General features: G+C 33.9%; 1 protein-coding gene across 1 annotated transcript in view; it reads left to right on the top strand.

The window, feature by feature from the left end:
• Window positions 1-366: 366 nt before the first annotated feature.
• The window catches only part of UBR1 (ubiquitin protein ligase E3 component n-recognin 1), a gene marked incomplete at its 5' end in the record, with an annotated part of 29,685 nt that continues 11,238 nt past the window's right edge, over window positions 367-18,813 (top strand). The window contains 11 exons of the mRNA XM_009587657.1: window positions 367-521; window positions 1,543-1,642; window positions 3,374-3,483; window positions 4,785-4,874; window positions 6,445-6,632; window positions 7,791-7,996; window positions 11,331-11,424; window positions 13,874-14,026; window positions 14,458-14,555; window positions 15,211-15,304; window positions 16,600-16,748. Coding sequence (XP_009585952.1) covers window positions 367-521; window positions 1,543-1,642; window positions 3,374-3,483; window positions 4,785-4,874; window positions 6,445-6,632; window positions 7,791-7,996; window positions 11,331-11,424; window positions 13,874-14,026; window positions 14,458-14,555; window positions 15,211-15,304; window positions 16,600-16,748 — 1,437 coding nt within the window. The remainder of the gene's footprint in view (window positions 522-1,542; window positions 1,643-3,373; window positions 3,484-4,784; window positions 4,875-6,444; window positions 6,633-7,790; window positions 7,997-11,330; window positions 11,425-13,873; window positions 14,027-14,457; window positions 14,556-15,210; window positions 15,305-16,599; window positions 16,749-18,813) is intronic.

Here is an 18,813-nt window from a genome sequence, read left to right as displayed (position 1 = left end):
TCTTGTTTAACTACTTGAAAACTTTATATCTGATGCAAAACACAAACACTATATGTTTGTTAGTGATACATAAATGATAAGGCAGTGCAAAGTACTACAAATTTGCATTTACAGATACAATGAAGTACTTGTGATTGATTGTTTAGCTTGGTTTGCATGTGTGTATAAGAACTTACTAAAAGTACTTAGTTTTGCTAAAGATAAAAGCTGACTTAGGCGAACAATTGTGTTTGAGCATGGTTTTATTAATTTAAAGGTCCAGTTGTTCTTTCATTGGAATTAGTATGTTTGTGCTCTCTATTTTTTGCCTGCAATCTTTGATGAGATGCCAGTTTGTTAATACATTTGCACATCTCCATTTTCTAGCATTGCCACCACCTCCTCCTCCAGGCTTCAGTCCTGCATTCAGCAACGTAGTGAGGATTCTGAACTGTGACGTTATGATGCACATACTGCGGACCATTCTTCAGAGAGCAGTAGAACTGGAAACCCACTTGTGGACTGAAGCTATGATCCAAATGGTATGGTTAGCTTTGGTCTTCTTCCTGTGGTCGTTTCTGTGTTGACCATGTTAAATGCTTATGATAAGATCAAAATGTGTAAAGATAAACTTTAACTTTGAATGGTAAGAATTTACTTTTTGTCCTCAAACCTGTTCTTATACATTTCTTATACATACAGACAAAGAAAATATTTCTAGTTATTTATCTCCACTGTACAATACAAATGTGAAACACAACAGTATTAAATTGGGAATATTCGTCAGTTTTCTGTTTTGGTTTGCCCTCTGTGTTGCCTCATCACTGAAGCTGTTTCAATATGTAATTCTCCTTACCTCATCTTTTTCTTGAAACTTCATGGGCAAATAAGTAACCCTTTGATCATCTTAAAGAAATTGGAGTTGCTTCATCTTGTAAGCTGCAAAGCTTCCAAATATGTAAATGTCTTTGGGGCCTCGGTCATGAAATAATATGATTTTGCAAGTATGTAAACATTTCATTTTACCACAGTGACTTTATGCTTTAAAAAAAAAAAAGGAATTACTGACATTGTTGAAGTGGGTTTTTGTTTGGTTTTTTTTTTTTGTTTTGGGTTTTTTTGTGGGGTTTTTTTGTGTTTTGGTTTGGTTTTTTAATATTTATAGGATTAGGACCTGAATTTACAGGCTGGTTGAATTAATCAGTTTTGTTAATTAGAGTGCATAGATTATTTAATTGCCTTGCCTTACCTGCTACTCTCTGGATTATGGAATTAACCAAATATTCATAGATTTGTGTCAGCAAAATGACAAGATTCATATGTTACTAATGTAAAGTGTGTGCAAGTTTATTAATTTTTGTGCAAGTAATATGCAGGAGAATTATATTGTGCATTGTTATTTCACTTTCCATGTATGATTTCTGCACTTTTTCCTGATTTCTGTCTTTTATCATGGATATAATCAGCATATAGTACAGAACTATATTAAACATCCTTATTTTATATGCCAGTTTTCCAGACCTCTAACAGTGGATGAGATTTACTATTTTTCTCCTTTTTTAGGTGCTTCATCTCCTTTCTTTAGGGTTACTAGAAGAGAAGCAGCAGTTACAGAAGTCTCCAGAAGAAGAAGTAACCTTTGATTTTTATCACAAAGCAACACGTATGTTTCATTTTCTCTAAAAGGGCAGAGTAAATTAGGCTAACTTCATTTTGTAAGGAGAAAAACAAACTAGAAGAAAGTATTCAGTGATTTTAGTTAGAAAGGATTTACTTTTTGCTGAATTAAAACCTGCTTTCTTTTTTTTTTTTTTTTAAAATAATCAAGAAGCCAGATTTGGACTAGCTTCCTTTGTTCCCAATTGCTAGATATGTTGAAGAAGAGATGTGCTTCTCTTCCTGGGAAAGAAATGGAAAAGTGATACTAGTGTTAAATAACTGAAAATGGTTCTTTCTTCACAAGAACTTTATTGAAATAGAAACTAAGAACTCCTTGAAAAATGACAGTGGATTTAAGTGAACTGTCTCCATCTTTTGTACTCCTGATCTGTACGATTATTGATTTACCTGCAAGTTAAAATTTATTACTATGGTAGTGATAATAGACGCAAAACTTAGTGGCTATGAAGTGGCTATTTTTTCTTTTTCTTTACATTTCCAAATCCCTACAGAGCACTTCCTAATCTTACATTCAAGACTAGTGAATGGGAATTGGAATCTACATTTTCTAAATAATCTTCCATCTTATCTAGAGTTTCTGCTTCACTGTGTAAGAATAAATTTTAAAAAAAATCCATTATCAAGCTAAACATAATTGTTACTTGAGAAATGAAACGGAGATAAGAATTGTGAAGTAAAATCATAGAATTGCTTAGGTTGGAAAAGACCTTTAAGATCATCGAGTCCCACCGTTAACCTAGCACTGCCAAGTCCACCACTAAACCATGTCCCTAAGCACCACATTGACATGTCTTTTAAATACCTCCTACATAAATAAATAAATACATAAAGCTGCTGAGCTGCCTTTATTTAGTTTTTCATAAATGTTGTGTAAAGAGGTGTCACTGAGTTTGAAAATCACTCCTATTTCACGTTGGTTTTTTATTTTTAATTTTTTCTTCTTTTTGAGCAAGGAGAAATATTATCATGCGGAACATATTTCTGTTTAAGAAGCTTCATGTAGGAATACACTAAAAGTAATTGCAGTTGAGATGTTAGAGAATTCTTTGCCAGCTTTAGATTTGCATAACCAGGAAAACCAAATACCCATTTATACGTAAGGGATGCAAAAATAATCAGTATTTTTGTAAGAAAACTCTTATTGAGAAGTGATTTAAAAAAAAAAAAAAAAAAATTTTTTTTGTAATATATTTGTCCCACTTCTAGATTGTGCAAATTAATTTCAAATGGAAAGTGCTGCAAAAGAAATGTAATTGAAGAGAATGGTCTCAATTTTAAAGCATGCTTGTATTAGAATGGCCTAGAACGTTATCAGCTGTTACCAAGGTGTGAGGAAGCAAATAATTACTGTAATTGTAATAGTTTTTGTGATAGAAACAAACTTGTGCACACTGAGCTGTTAGCAAACTTAAGTAAGCTATAAGAGCTTTACTGCTTCTCCTTGAAGCAAAAGGCAATTCTGTTTTTGTCTGTACTTCTGCTCTTGAAAGTAGCAAAAATTATTGATCTACAAGGGGGAAAGATTATACTACATTTAACTGGAATAAACAGATGAAATTAAAACGGAAATGTAACTACACAAGTTGTGTTCATGTATGTGTGTTATATAATTAGCAATATTTTAAGGCATGTCCATGGTTGTAAATACATTGAAATGTTGAGGGTTTTTTTCCCTGAAGACCCATGCTTTTCTATTTTTCTCTCCTTTGTAAAGGAATGGGAAGCTCGGCCTTGAATGCTGTGAACGTGTTAATGCTTCTGGAAAAATTAAAGAGAGTTCCTCAGTTAGAGGCACAGAAGGACACAGTCAATTGGATACTGCAGGTACCCAAGCGGGAGATAAGTATTTTAGAAAACTTTTATGAAAGATGTTATGATTCCTACATGTTTACGGCTGCAATGATTTCTTGAGAAGCTTAATCTATTGGAACATTTTTCCCCCCAGACGAGATGGTTTCTTGAACACTGCATTAACACTTACAAGTCATTGCACTTGCTATTGCTACTTACAAGTATTGGGTCAATTTTTGCTTGGATAAGTCATTCCAGTAAAGACATTTTTATACATGAATTTTATTCCTCATATTTCTCTTGCAAAATAACAGCAAGTGATAAGTAAACGTTTATTAATTGGGAAAGCATTTTAGAGACTGCATGTATTAAGATTTGAGTCATACGGATCTGACTAATGGCCACATTGTACATTTGACCTGTGGAATTTTTCCATCCAACTCCCTGCCATTACCCAGTAAGAGATGGGAAAAACTTCTAGAGCTGTGACATCTTTTCTAATGTAGGAGGCTGCTGCTTCTGCATAGCAGGAGTACTACTTCCTGTTCCATTTTGGGCTTGTTGCTTTAAGTGGCTTGTTGTTTTAGGTGGCAAACATAGAAGACAGTGCTCTTGGAAAAGAGAGTAAGAATCCATAGTAGGGTTCCAAAACTGTCCTCAGCTACTAAAATTGGACTATCCTGGTGCATTAGGGAGATAAGTTTGAAAGATTTTTTTGAGAAGTTCTTCTAAAATCTAAGGGCAAAAGTAAAAATGTACTTTAAAAAGTATATTTAACTTTTTAATGATATGTATAGTAAATGTAGAATATTTAATATTATCAAAACTTCAGGATGCTTATTAAAGTAAAGATAGCTGAAGAAAGTAGTAAATGAAAATTAAAGGCTCGGTTTTAACTAATTGGGCATATGCTGGAAAGCTTTCTGTTCCAGATGTATAGGTTTTTGCATTATTTTAGTGATTATTTCCATGGGATGATCCACATCTCACCTACTTGAAATAAGCTAGCAGTCTCTGTCCATTCTTCTGATGTACAGATGCTTTAGCTGCTTAATAGTATTAGTGCTAGAAGACTGGAAAATTTGGAAGAATTTGACTTTCCTTCATACTGAGCAGTGCTCATCAGGTTTAGGATACAGACACAGCAGTGTTATCAGGAGTGCACATACGGTCTCGGTTAGATATTTTTGTTATTTAGGAGTATGGCAGTTGGTTTCATCTATTTGAAAATCTGAAAATAACATGAAACTAAATATCAAGAGCTTTAATCCTGTCTATATTGTAATAAGAGCCAAGTTGCATTTTATTTTTAACATCTAAGTCTCTATTCCTAGATGTTTGACACAGTGAAAAGATTGAGAGAAAAATCTAGTTTGACAACAGTAGCAGCTACATCAGGCTCAGAAGCTACAAAAGGTGATGAGGTAATAATAAAAAAAATGTTCAATGGAAGCCTTGTATTTAATGTTTTGAATGGCTGTTTTCAAAAAGGTGCCTAAATTTATTGTTACTTAAAATGATAATTTAAAAAATACTAATTTCTAATATATTGCTTACAAATACGATTTATGTTCCAAGATTAATATTTTTAATAAATTTATGCTAAGTATGTTTCATGGAATTATCAGCAGCTAATGTGGTTTTGGTTGTACTTCCAAGTTAAGTGAAAACAACTGAGAGGGGTGAAGAAGTAATTTGTGTTCACTTCTCCATTTCTTATCTTTATGATTTGACCACCTTTTCTATTATGTTGTCATTGTGCAATAATTAGAAATACAAATCCACTTTAAATGATGTCTTGTAATTTACGTGACCTACCAAGAGGTTAATCTGCTTTGCCTTGATTGTATATAGACATCAGGCTTAGGTGATTTATCAGTCTCTACCTCCTTCCCTCAAAATAACTTTTGAGTCCAGTGGTCAAATGACACAGTGAAATGGAGATTTCAAAGATTACTGGTTTTTGTTTTTGTTTTTTTTTTTTTTTAAATTGGCAGTTGAATAGAAAAGAAGAATCTGATTACCCTTAGACAGTGTGCAAAGACTGGCCAGTTTGCTCTTACACATTCTGTTGGCAACAGCTTGCTGCCAAGCAATCTCTTGGCTAGTCATTGCATGCATAGCTCTAAACTTATCACAGCATATGCCATGTTTCTTTTTTGAGAAAGGTGTCATATGATATCTGGTAAGGTAAGGGAACAAAATACAAAAGTCAGTAAGAAATGAGACTCTTACAGTTCTACTACCTGTGGAGCAGTTTGTTGTTGTTTCATTTCCTCAGAAAATAATGGTATCGTGAATGGAAGCAATGTGTATAAAGTTGAATTTGTGCCTTAAGTAATTGAATAAGAGGAATTAGGTTCTATATTTTTTAATTAAGTCTACCTGTGTTTTTTGAATTCTACATTTCCAAAGCATATAAATACTTTGTTTATAGTTTTTGAAAACATGATAGATAAATTCTGGAAGAATAGTTTTCTGGTCTACAATAAAGAAGAATAGGGGAAATTACAATCCTCAGATGCATAAAATGCTGCCACAAAAATGTAGGAACAATCTGTTTGCTGTGTCGTTCAAGATAAAATTTTCTTAAATTCCTGTAAGGGAGATACTGAATACTTAGTAGGGGTTTCGCTTATGGGGAGAATAACAGAATACTGGAGGAGGCTTGTGATGTTCACCTCACTAAAGTTTCTTAAGAATAGACAAGCACCTAATTAAAATGGATCAGGTATTATTGATCCTGTCTTTGTACTACTGACCTTTTGTGGACCCCTCAAAATCTTTCTTCTGCCTAGGTTAATGAACCTAGTCAACATTTAAGATTTTAGGTTTACATTTTTCAGATAGCAGTTAACTTTTTTTTATCATTAAAGTGTTGTCAGTTAAGGAATTTGATATCAGTGGTTAGAATGCATATAGTTGGGGAAAGATTCTTCTCATTTTTTGATGTTTTCTGTTGCCTGTGATTTCTTTATTCTCTTCTATTGTAAGACACAGAGCACTCAGGATAAAGAGAAAGCTGAGCGGAAGAGAAAGGCAGAAGCAGCTAGGTTGCACCGTCAGAAGATAATGGCCCAGATGTCTGCACTGCAGAGGAATTTCATTGAAACCCATAAGCTCCTGTACGAAAACACACTGGAGGCACCGGGGAAAGAAGATGCTATTATGGACGAAGAAAGGTAAGAAAAAACAGACATCCAGAGTTCTGGTGGGAAGAGTTCATTACCTCTGCTACATAAGTTCATTATGCTACATAAAAATTTTGAAAGTACATTCAAGGAGCAAATTGTGTCATCCCAGTCAGCAAACTTGTGTCTCTATTTTTAAGTCATCTTATGTTACAGGATTATATGTAAACTAGCATGTGTATGCTAATGTAAGAACAGTGGACTCACGTTGTAGAGCAGCATAAGATAAACAATAGGAAAATTAATTATTTCTTCAAATGGTGGATACTTATATTGCTTAACGTTTGAAACAATGTCATTAGAAAGCTGCTGAGTTGACAACACTGTAATTTTGGAGGTGACTGTCTACCTTACATGAAAAATTACGTATTTAATTTGGAAAGAATCTGAAAGTCAATATGCCTTAAGGTTAAGTTGCAATGAAGAAAATATGCTTCTTGTAGCTCAAGTCACTGATATTTCTGTTCATTAGTTTTTAAAATCTGGTTTCATACTGAAGATATTTGGTTTATATTGGTTATAATTTTGTTGGTATGGCTTGCTCCTGTTCTAGAGATGCTTCAACAATATAGTACACTTAATACAACTCAATTTTGGTCTACTTGGGGCTGCACAAAACTAATCAGGAAAATAGAGATATCTGCTGGAAAAAAAGTACAGATCACTTGTATGCTTTGATCTTTAATAAATCATGTTCTATAAATCATTGTTGAACTCTGGAATAAGGAATATTTAAAAAAATATATGGAAACTTATTGTGTCACAAAGCAGTGAATTAAGGCAGTGGCATTCATTTTCAGTATGTTTTCTTCAAGAATGGGAAATAATTTTAATGTGTCTGTAAGATTAAAATATATTTAATCCAATCTATATTGAATACAGCTTCCTGAATTTCCTGCTGTCTGAATCCATTTCATTGTGTTATTCTATGTTAGTTGTCTTCCACTTTCTATTTTGAATGAATACTGCATTTTAGTGAGGATTGAAGTGTTTCTTCATTGTTTTGGTCATCATTTGGTTTTGTAAAGCACTTTGGTATAAAACCAGAAATGTTAGCAGTGTATTATATTTTTAGATGCCTGGAAGAATAAGTTTGTTCAGAAAAAGCCATGTGATTATTTTATATCTGTGTCACTTATGGTCTTACAGCATGTCTTCGGCAATTGATTACTCCAAAATTGCTTTGGGTCCCAAACGAGGTCCATCTGTTGCTGAGAAAGAAGTTCTGACGTGTATTCTTTGTCAGGAGGAACAGGAAGTAAAGTTGGAAAGTGCTGCCATGGTATTATCTGCCTGTGTCCAGAAATCAACTGCCTTAACTCAGAATAGGAGCAGAATTCTTGAACTCTCAGGGGGTATGCGATTTTTCTTCTTTTAGACTACAAGCAGTTCTGTACCTGGAGCTCATACCCTTTGAACCTAATTAAACTCTGTATCCGGTCAGATTGCTAAATGGCTTACCCTACTTGATAAAAAGAAAGTGAAAATTTTTAAATTGTTCTAAAATCCATGCTTTAAAACTTAAAAATTAAAAGTGTATGTAGATTTTGATTTGTCTCTAGGAAATTGGAAAATGCTTTAATCTCATAAGAAAATTTTATAAAACTTAGATTTGGTAGGATTGGTCACTCCGGAAAAAATCCAAGAATGTTAACAGTTCCTGTTTATTCAAGTACAGCAGCAAACTTTCCCAATATGGAGGAATTACATGAACATTATCAGAGGCCAATATGACAGCCTCAGGAGGGTTTGGGGTTTTTTTTGTTTGTGGGGTTTGTTTTGTTTTGTTTTGGGTTTTTTTTATGTCTAGGAAGTAATAAAAACAGCGACATAAAAAAATAGAAAAGTGTAAGCAAGGATCATATGATATCATCTGATGAATGAAAAAAAAATGAATACAAGAGAATAATACAAAAACAAGAGTTAGAGTTGCATAATAGCATATTGGTAGCAAGAAACACAAAGACCAACCAGAATTTTTTGTAAGTAACAGTTGATTAAACATGAGAAAGATTTAGGTCAGTTACTTAAGGGAAAGAAAGAAAATAAATAGAAGGAAAAGGGTAAACTTAAGTACTCACTGACTTTTTTGATCTCTTTTTGAAAAAGAAAATTAATAATAATTCAAGATCAGATGCTTGATGGCTGTTATTTTTAACAAGAGAGAAATACATTCCAGAATAAGATAAAAGTTGAAACAATATCTAGATAACTTCACTGTATTCACGTTGGCAAATATTAAAGTCATACTGAAAGTACTGTCAGAACCATTGTCAACAGTATAATCTTTAATTGTTTTTTAAAATGCGTAGAAGATAGTGGAGATCTCAGAAGGTTAAGAAGGGCAAACAAGTATTTGTCAAAAAAAAAAAAGCCAAAAAAGCAGAAGTGAAATGAAAGTACTAAAAATTTGAGTATTCCAGCCAGCGTGGATGCCCAAAAGTATGTTGGATGATAGTAATTATTGCTAGTTTATAAGACAATATAAAAAAATAAAGACAGACAATAAAGCAGTAAGAAATGTCAAAAATGGATTTGTCAAGAAAGGAACTTAGTAAACCACCTTAATTCTTTGGCCAGGATAACTGGTTTTGTGGGTAAGGAGAAGGTAAGCTAATTTATTTTCATGTTTATTAGAATTTTTGGCTCTGTCCTACTTGATACACAGCCTAGGAAAATGTTGTTTAGGTGAAATCACCGAAGGTGGATATACATCTCATCATAAAACTACTAGTTTGATTCAAGCACATTATAATATTAAATAATAATTATAAGTTAAAAGTGGTAATTTTTTTCCCTGTAAATTGATTATATTTAACACAGATAAAAATTTAAATAGCTATTATCTAGTAAATATTTATTAATCAATATACATTCTCTATGTATCTGCCCATATCTTATTATAAAGCTGAGTCAATAATTTTTTCAAATCCTGCTTATTCAAGCTAACTAATATATAAGGAATAAGGATGCAGTGTTGAAAGATACTAAAATTGGAGGTCTGTAAGTGCTCTCAAGATGTCTTCTAGTTTGTTGCCTGTGCATGGCAAGAATGTTACAACTTGTTTAAATTCCTACTTATTTTCAAATATGTTTTTTTCTATTTTATAATAGCGTATTGTTGAGTCGTGGTCAGCTCATAAAGCAAAATGAACCCTATGTCCTATTTTTTTAATGACACTACTGTCTAGCAAATAGCTTTAAATTCTGTGTTTGTGCAGTTCATTATTCCTGCTTTAGTCTAGAAGTATACTCTTGAATTGTATCAAATAGAATTCTAAAGCAAAGGGAAGTTCAGCATTGTTTCTTATTTCTCCAACGTGTTACCCTATTCTCTATCATGTTTGCAAACCTTTACCAAGTTGTTTCACCTAATAAGATGTTTTGTGTTTCCTCCTCTGGGTCATTAACAAATACTGACTAGTCCTAGACCCAGGACAGACTCCTATAGAATCCTGTTCGATCCATTTTTCTTTTTAACAGCGAACTACTGATAATGGCAATTTTGAGCCAGCGGTATAGAATTTTTATCTAGGCCGTGTACTAATTGCATCCTTTTTTTTTGCTCTCTTCTGTGGTAGTCTGAAGTACAAATTAAATCCTTTGCTCTTGTAGTCAGATACGCTTGTAAGCTTTCTGCAGTGACGTGTTGGGCTATTGAAATAATTGAAAAAAGAAGGGAATTAAGTTCCTTTTCCTAAAGCCACTCCTGGATATTATTTATAGCACTTGCTCTCTACTGCATGGTCCTCTGCAGCTCATCAGTTAGAAGTAGGCCTGCAAGAGTTTTTTTTCTTTGAAGATCTAAATGAGTGGCAAAATGCTTGTTCCCACAGCAGAAGTGCAGATAGTGGCAAATTAGTGTTAGACCAAGGTTCACTTTCTTATTTCGGTCTCCATTTGATTTAGAGCAGCTTCAGCTGCTGTCAAATAGAATTATATTTTCAGTGCAATTTGGCTGCTAGGTTCTTTGTGTGGTGTTTTTTTTCTTTTCCATTTTGTCAAATTCAGGTATATCTGTTCAAAATCACAAACAGTCCACCAGATGAAGTTTGGAGGACTGCTGTTGTTCTGTTCAGTATTGTTTAGATATCTTTAAGAGGAAAATGGAATCTCGCTTTGAGTATATATGCAGCACACAGACACCATTACATTCTCATAATGTTTTTGTTGTTAAGAATTATGCAAGATTAGTAAAAGACAGACTTGACTTTGTTATTCAGCAATGCTCTTTGTATCAGTGGTTTGAAAATATAAGATATTAGTTGGAGAAATGCCTAATCTTTCTTGTCCTTAGTATTTTCATTTTCTTTCATTTAAAAATACAATAACAAATACATTAAACTTCTGTGATAGCGAATCCAACCACAGAGCTATTCCAGTACTGAGGAACCCTTTTTTTTTTTTTTTTTTAACCAATTTACTATTGCATTTGGATTTTGTCATGTTTTTCTTCATAATTAATGGAAAGCCTTCGGTAGTTTAAGTGAGCTTGGTCTTGTGATTACTTTGCTGGAGTATTTGTCTGGAAAATCTAGCCAAATGGGATTTTAATATGACTGTGCAAACTGTGGGAAAATAAAATCTGAAGGCTTGTGTTCTGTGTATACCGTTGTTCATTTCTGTTCATACTGATGGGAAGTTACGTTATTGTTCTTTCAATAATTTCTTTCTGCTTTGTCTTTCTAGATACACTAGATCCTCTCTTCATGCACCCTGACTTACCTTGTGGGACCCACACAGGAAGCTGTGGTCATGTGATGCATGCAGCCTGCTGGCAGAAGTAAGGATGTGTCTTTGCAGCCTTTTAATGTTGTTTGTTTTTATTAATCTATTTTCCAAAACATCTAAGTGCACACTGAAAACACAGTACAGTAAGTGGATATTTAATTAAGGAGTCAAAACTGTTTGTACTCATCTAAAAATGAAGTATGGCACAAGATGAAGAAAATTATCATCAAAAGTTTTTATTGCCTTCTGTGACCCAAAGAAGAATGTCTAAGTAGTTACTAATTTATGCAAATAAACCCAATAGGGTAAAATTGGTCAAGAATAAGAAACCATATCTAGTAGGTTTATTTTTAGCAATACAATGAGAACCAGTAGGAATCTTCCAGGTGAGCGTTCTATAGCAATAGTACTATTGACTGTGAAAGTCTGTCACCAGGTCAGTACTTAAAGGATGAAGCTGACTTACTCTAGTGAGTGTTTAGATAAGAATCCGACATTTAGAATACAATGTGAATGGTTAAATCTACCAATATTTCCTCCCACCCTCCATCCCCCCCCCTATCGGTGAACAAACTCTTAATAAAAAGTAAGAGGGAAGAATTGATAGAGTGCTTAAAAACTTTACTAGATTTCTATTGTTTGGGGGAGCTTCCAATTTAGACCAAGTGTGTTGGATTAGAATGCAACCTGAAATATTAAAAGACCAAGTTACTTAGCTTGCAGAATATAGTCATCCTGGTTGCAGCTACATTTGTAGGATTACAGAGAGCAAAGCTAATGCTCTCTGCATTTGACTCCACATAGGTCTGGCAAGTCTAAACAAGATAGTGTGAAATAATAATAGAAATAATCCCACTGAAGTATTATCAACAGATAAAGAGAGTTGGGTCATGCAATTGCAAGCTACTTTATATTGTTGTATGATATAGACAATCTCTTGAGGTTTGTTGTTTGTACTTATGCAATTTTACTTTTAAAAATCTGACTAAATTTCTAGTGCTTATCATTTACTTTTCTATATGTGTGTATATATATTTTTTTTTTTTTACAATAAAACATCAATACAGAATAAATAGGTGCACACACTTAAAATGATATGGAATTTATGTTCCTTGAGTATAATACATCTGCTCTTGGCAGATCCATCTACATCTGCGTAGATCTAAGTAGTGCAACATTGGAGCTCAGTTCCCTTGCTCTTTTTAAGAAAAGATGACTTGCTGTATGGGTAAATGGGATTAAAATGGACAACAGGCTCTTCTCATACGGGATGGCACAGAAGGTTTGAGTATAGTCTTTTATTTATTACATAACAGACATTCTAACTTACTAATATTCCTCCAAACGATGCCTGCCATGCCTTTCTAGAGTATCTGTGCAGCCTAAAAATACTGCAAAATACTCTCTAAAACAGTATGAGTTCAAATGAATGGAATATCTTTGTAGTTGCCATGTATGAGGAAGAGGAGTTGCTTGCAAAAACATAGTTGTTTGAATGTGGGAAAATAAATGTATGTTTTTGTTGATTGTAACAGAATACTTTCCTAAATATTCTGTAATCATAAGAACTTCTGCAGATGCCCCCGCACATACATTTTCTCTTATTACATAAATGGGATTTTATTTTTTCCCTTAAGATGTATGATTTAAAGCAACAACAAAAAAAATCATCTAGTTATTATTTTTGTGGAAGTTAGATAATTTCATATCTGTCTTTAAGATGCTACATACCCAGTCTGAACATCAGTACTGAATTTAGTTGCTTGTATCCAGGCAGGAAGATTTGAACATTGCGTCTTTTTGTTCCTAATAATACCGCTGAGACATTAATGAAATTTGAAGGCTTACTGCATCCACTGAGGAGGCAAAATTATAATGAAACCTGTAAGAAGATCACAGTTATTTCTTCGTTTTCTTTTGACTTTGAAATAGCCTAAGTGCAACACTGTAATATAAAAATTATCCTCTCTTCCTGTTAAAAGAAAGCTACAGTTTCATTGTCTAGTCATGAGGCTCAGTCATTGCCATGAATAGCTGATTATTCATTCGTGAAATGTTACTGGTAGTTTTTCCTAAAGTTAAGTAAAAATGTGTACAATCCCTGTTTCAAACTTACTGTAATGAATTGCATATGAGAGATATTAGATACAATGTTTCATTGTGTTGAAGATGTTGTGACAGAAGAGTAGAAAATTTAAGTATTCCTTGTCTCTGAAAATGTTAATGATGTTTAAAAGAATCTTAAAAGCAAGCAAAAGTTGCTGTCATTTCTGCATGAGTGGTATACCATGCATTTTTGCATGAGTTCATCTATGTGCTCAAAGGTTTTATTTTCACATCCAAGCACGTGAAAGGGTTATAAATCAAAGGAAAAGAAAGACTTGTTTGTTGGCTTGGATAGGTATTTGCTAGATAATAACACTTTTAATTACTTGAACTTTTGTTTTCATGTCACATTTGAGCCATTCCACTTTCTAGTAATTTCCTTTTCAATGTTGTAGGTACTTTGAAGCCATGCAGCTGAACTTCCGACAACGTCTGCATGTTGAACAGATATTTGACTTGGAGAATGGAGAGTATCTTTGTCCACTTTGCAAATCTCTGTGCAATACTGTGATTCCTATCGTTCCATTGCAGGCTCAAAAAATAAACAGGTGAATTACCAGATCGCATAGCCTTTAATTAAAAAAAAAAAAAAAAAAAAGTAAAAATTACTTTGGGGCTGGTTGGCTTTTCAAATTTTTGGAAGGAAAACTTGGGCTGGCCTTCATAATCTGTATAAAAGACTGCATATCTCCTTATTGACTATTCAGCCAAATATACTGCTTTTGACAGTCAAATTTTTTTTTTTAAAAAGCATATTTGGATTGGCTATTTTTTGGAGCTCGTATCAAATGAGAAAGTACCTAGATCTAGTATTTAGCCTAACACTTCATTTTGTACTGTTTGCTCAAAATTTACAAAGCCAGCAAAACTGTGCAAATACTGAGTTAATGTGTTTTGATCTAAATGTGTCCTCTCTTTTTAAAGATAAGGTGATTCTTTGAGTGTTAAAGTAAAACCTGCTTTCTATTTCTGTTTTCAGTGAGGATGCAGAGGCAGTAGCTCAAATTCTGTCCCTGGCTAGGTGGCTGGAGATTATCATAGTCAGGATATCGGGCTACAGTGTGAAAAATGCTAAAGGTTTGTTATCTTAATTTTGAAGGTATTCTGTGGGATATCTAATATGCCAGTACATGTTTTAACTAATACTAGCAGAAGACTTCAAATAAAGAATACATTTTGCTATCCATCAAGACAGTATCAAAGAAAGTTGGGGATAAAGTCATGGCCCTTTCTGAGGTGATGTCTTGATTTCACAGTGCCCTCACCAATTTTCTGGTTTCTGTTAAATTCTTTCCATCTTCCTTGTAGAAGAAAATTATGTACACTTAGAGAGGATAGCCACCAACTAACATTCAGAGTTAATTAAACTTTTGTATTGACTGTGATGTAGTAAAAAAGAGAAAAATTAAATTAAAAGGGCCAAAATAAAAACATGTATGAGTGTATAGAAAACAGAAGGTGCAGAGAATCAACATACTCCTTGCACTCTTATAATTCAGGAAAGTTCTTTTTCCTCACCAGCAAAGCACTATTTTTAATCCTCATATTTCTGGGAATAGAAGAAAACGTTACTTAAGGAGGAGGGTTAGAAGACAGTTTGGCTGGTGCGATCTGTTTAGAATTATTTTCAAACCAGTTTAAAATAAAAGTAAGTCTCACTTCTCTTAGACTGCTGTAAAAACTGTAACAACTTCTTTGTTTTTTAATGTGGATCAATTTTTTTTTCTGGAAGGAGAGAAACAAAATCTTCCAGCTTTCACCAACAAGGGAATGGGGAACTCTGCTTTGGAATTCCATTCCATCCTTAGTTTTGGAGTTCAGTCCTCGTAAGTGTTACTGGAAGTGCTCTCTGCATTATGTTATTTCTCCCTAAAATTACCTAGGTATACTTCAGGACTTGTATTGAAGGAAAGGCATATGATCTGTTTGGTCTGAATATGGGCTTACTTACACTTTTGCTTAAGCATTCACTGAACATGAGATCTATACAGAGCTAGATGGACCTCTTGGTCAAATCCAGTCTGGTAGTTCTTATGTTCTTGGTACACAGCTAGGAGTCTGGAATCTTCTAATCCACAATTCCAGTGATTTGTGTCACTTCCTGTGCCTTAATTTTCCTGCTATATATCTGTTTCAGGGATAGATTTCACTTGGTTTTGGATGCATTAATGTAATATAGATTGCTCAAAGGAATAGGGCTGTGGTGTTTGTTTCTATTCCAGTGGGCAAAAGTGCTCTCTCACTAAAACAGAATGAATGGATACTTTCAAGTGTACTCAGCTGTCTGTCTTCTTTCTAGATCATGCTATAAGTACTCTGCTTCTGCTGCTTCTGACTGACATCATAGTTATGCAAAGTACTTACACATATCTGCTATTTGTAAAAATGTCGTCAGAAAGTTGAATAAAATTCTTTCTTGGTAACTGATCTCCACGGGAAAGATTCTATAGTTTGCACTTAAACAATGTGGTGTTTAAGTATGAGCCTGGCTAAACACCAAACTTGGTGATACAATTGTTTTGGCTGTAGAGATTTGGAGAATTAATATGAATGTCATGTATTTCTGTTACGAAGTTTTGTGTATGACTTTGAAAAAACACAAGCCATTAAAACTGTACGTGTTTTTGCCTAGGCACTTTTCTGCATATAACTGCATTTACGTAAACTAACCCAATGTCAGTTGAAAGGAGCTTAAATGCTAAAACGTGTTTTAAAACACATTTGAAATGTCTATCTTTCCATTTTTAGTGCCTTATAAGATGGGATATATTTTCACTCCCGCACTTATAATTACATTTGCTTACTCGCATTTGTATTTTTCATTGTATTTTACTTTGATTTAAATGTTTGCATTTTTTGAATGTAAATTATAATACAGTATACAGAAATAGACTCCTTCCAGCCTGGAGGTTCTTAATCTCTCAATTTGCAGAGCCTGTTTTGTCAAGGTACTTGTTTACTACTGGAAACTAGTAATTTTTTTCTCCTCTGTAAGACAAAGGGCCTTTGTCTTCAAGAATTCTTTCATAAATAACTTAGAGTTTGTTATTGATTGATTGACTGGTAACTAATAAGCAATATTAATAATTCAGACTGAAATTATCTTGGCTTGCTTTTGCAGAGCCAAATACTCAAGCAGTATCAAGGAGATGCTTATTCTCTTTGCCACCACCATTTATAGAGTTGGGCTAAAAGTTGCTCCAAATGAAGCTGATTACCGGATTCCTATGATGACGTGGAGCACATGTGCTTTTACCATCCAGTGTATAGGTAAAGCATAACTTGGGTTTATTCCTTCTCGTGACTTGAAAATCTTCCAGTTGTTTGATTGTATAATTTTATACAATTTGATTCTATAAATAATAATAGCTCTACATAAATAAGAGCAATATGTAATAGTATAACAATGTATATTATATGTAATTACATATATAATAATAGAATGATAATCTATAATCCAATATAAGTAATAGGATGTTTTTGTTAGATGCTAGTTTATAAAATACAGTATGGAATGCCAATATTGATGAGTTTAATCTAAGAGAGCAGCGAGTGATCATGTTCCACGTTACTAATTGTAACGTTAAGCATGTTCAATGAATATCTTCAGGCTGCCAAAGATCATTGACCTGCGGGCATCTCTTACACAGCTAAATATCTAACAGCTATGAAATAGCACTCCCTCTCTCATTATTTCTTTTTGTCTCTATTCTCAAAGAATTCTCATGGAATCTGTAGAAGAAATATGGTCTTTTGTATTCTGAAATTGCTAAGACAGATACCTGGTAGAGAGAAAAAAAAAAAACCCCACAAACATACTCTGGCATGAATCTCTTTTTGAAGGCAAAATAATTACCATAAAAACGATTGCATTTTTTGGGATGATGTACCTGTCAGTCTCACTTCATTTCTGTACTAGACAAAGAAGTTTGTGTAAGAAACATGAAGCTGTAGATAAATCTGTAGTGGCTTCCAGGCAGGGAGAGAGGCCAGAGTAAGTCTGAAATGCACGCTGAAGGAATTGAGAATGTAATTGTACATCTCCATAAATATGATTTGCCAAGTATGCTATTTTTTCTTGATAAAACTGTTGAAGTGCAAGTGTAATCTACCTTAAATCTATAGTGGACTTGACCCAACTGGACTATCAAGAGTTCAAAAGGTTTTTAAGAGCATTGGGAATATTCTGATAAGGCAGGAATAATAATGAAAACTACAGCATCTTTTTAGTGTTGGATGTTATCAGAGTTTTCAAATGGGTCGGGAGAGGACTGGAAGCCACCCAGCTCTACTAACATTAATGCACTTAACGCTGTGCAGATTGTTTTCATTTGATATCTAAAAAAAGACATTGGTGGCTCTCAGGGATGAGTTTGCCAGCAAGTGTATAAATGCAGTAACTGTTATCACAGATGTGATATCGAAGGCATATGTCAGAAGTAGAAAATTCAGATGCCTTACCAAGCCAAGATTATAAAACCAGAGGGACCACTGTTGACAGTCTTGACCACAGGCTACACCACTTCCTTGGATTCATTTTTGTTTACAAATAGAGCAGGCTTCCATGAAATTGTAAAGCTAAACTGCCTACATAGCTTCTAGTATGCTGGTTTTGAATCTAGTCATAGGGTGTATTATTAAAACCACGTAGCCAAGCTGCCTGGACAAGAAACCTCTATTAGTGGAGTCTCTAGAGGAGGTTCAAAGCATGTAGCCAAGCTGCCTGGACAAGAAACCTCTATTAGTGGAGTCTCTAGAGGAGGTTCAAAGCATCATTGACCCAAGGGATGTGAATTGCTTTTATTGCCTAAAGCCAGACACTTAAAAACACCCATGTTTTCTCAGCAACTCCACATGTTGTGTGTTAAACTGATATATGGAAGTGCTAAGTTAAAACACTTTCATTTTTTATTAGAGGTGGTTTAAAAAAAAAAAAAAACACAAAAAACCCCCCCACAACCAAAAACCTCCCATCCACAAAACCCTCAGTGAAAACAACAAAAAAAATTTCTAAGATCTTGAAGTACCGATTCATCTCTGAGAAGTGACTAAAGCACAAAAACATTTGAATTGATACCTTTTTACTCAATTGAGTTAATTTGGTTTCTTATTTTTATTGGCTTATTTTCTCTTTATTATCTCTTCAGAACCAATGCACTGTGGGAGGAAAGCTGAATTGTATTCCAGTTTGGGAATTTTGTTTTCAAAATATTTTTGTTAAACTACAGTCAAATGCAGTAGTGCAAATCTGAGGGCAAGATGACTGTGTAGCATCCTTGTAAACATACCTTGATGTTTTTGAGCATTGTATAATGGTAACTGAAAATACAACTAA

The sequence above is a fragment of the Fulmarus glacialis genome, unplaced genomic scaffold (assembly GCF_000690835.1).
Source record: "Fulmarus glacialis isolate BGI_N327 unplaced genomic scaffold, ASM69083v1 scaffold37811, whole genome shotgun sequence".
Taxonomy (NCBI): Eukaryota; Metazoa; Chordata; class Aves; order Procellariiformes; family Procellariidae; genus Fulmarus; species Fulmarus glacialis.
The sequence above is the reverse complement of the archived record's forward strand: the minus strand, read 5'-3'. Positions and strand labels throughout refer to the sequence as shown.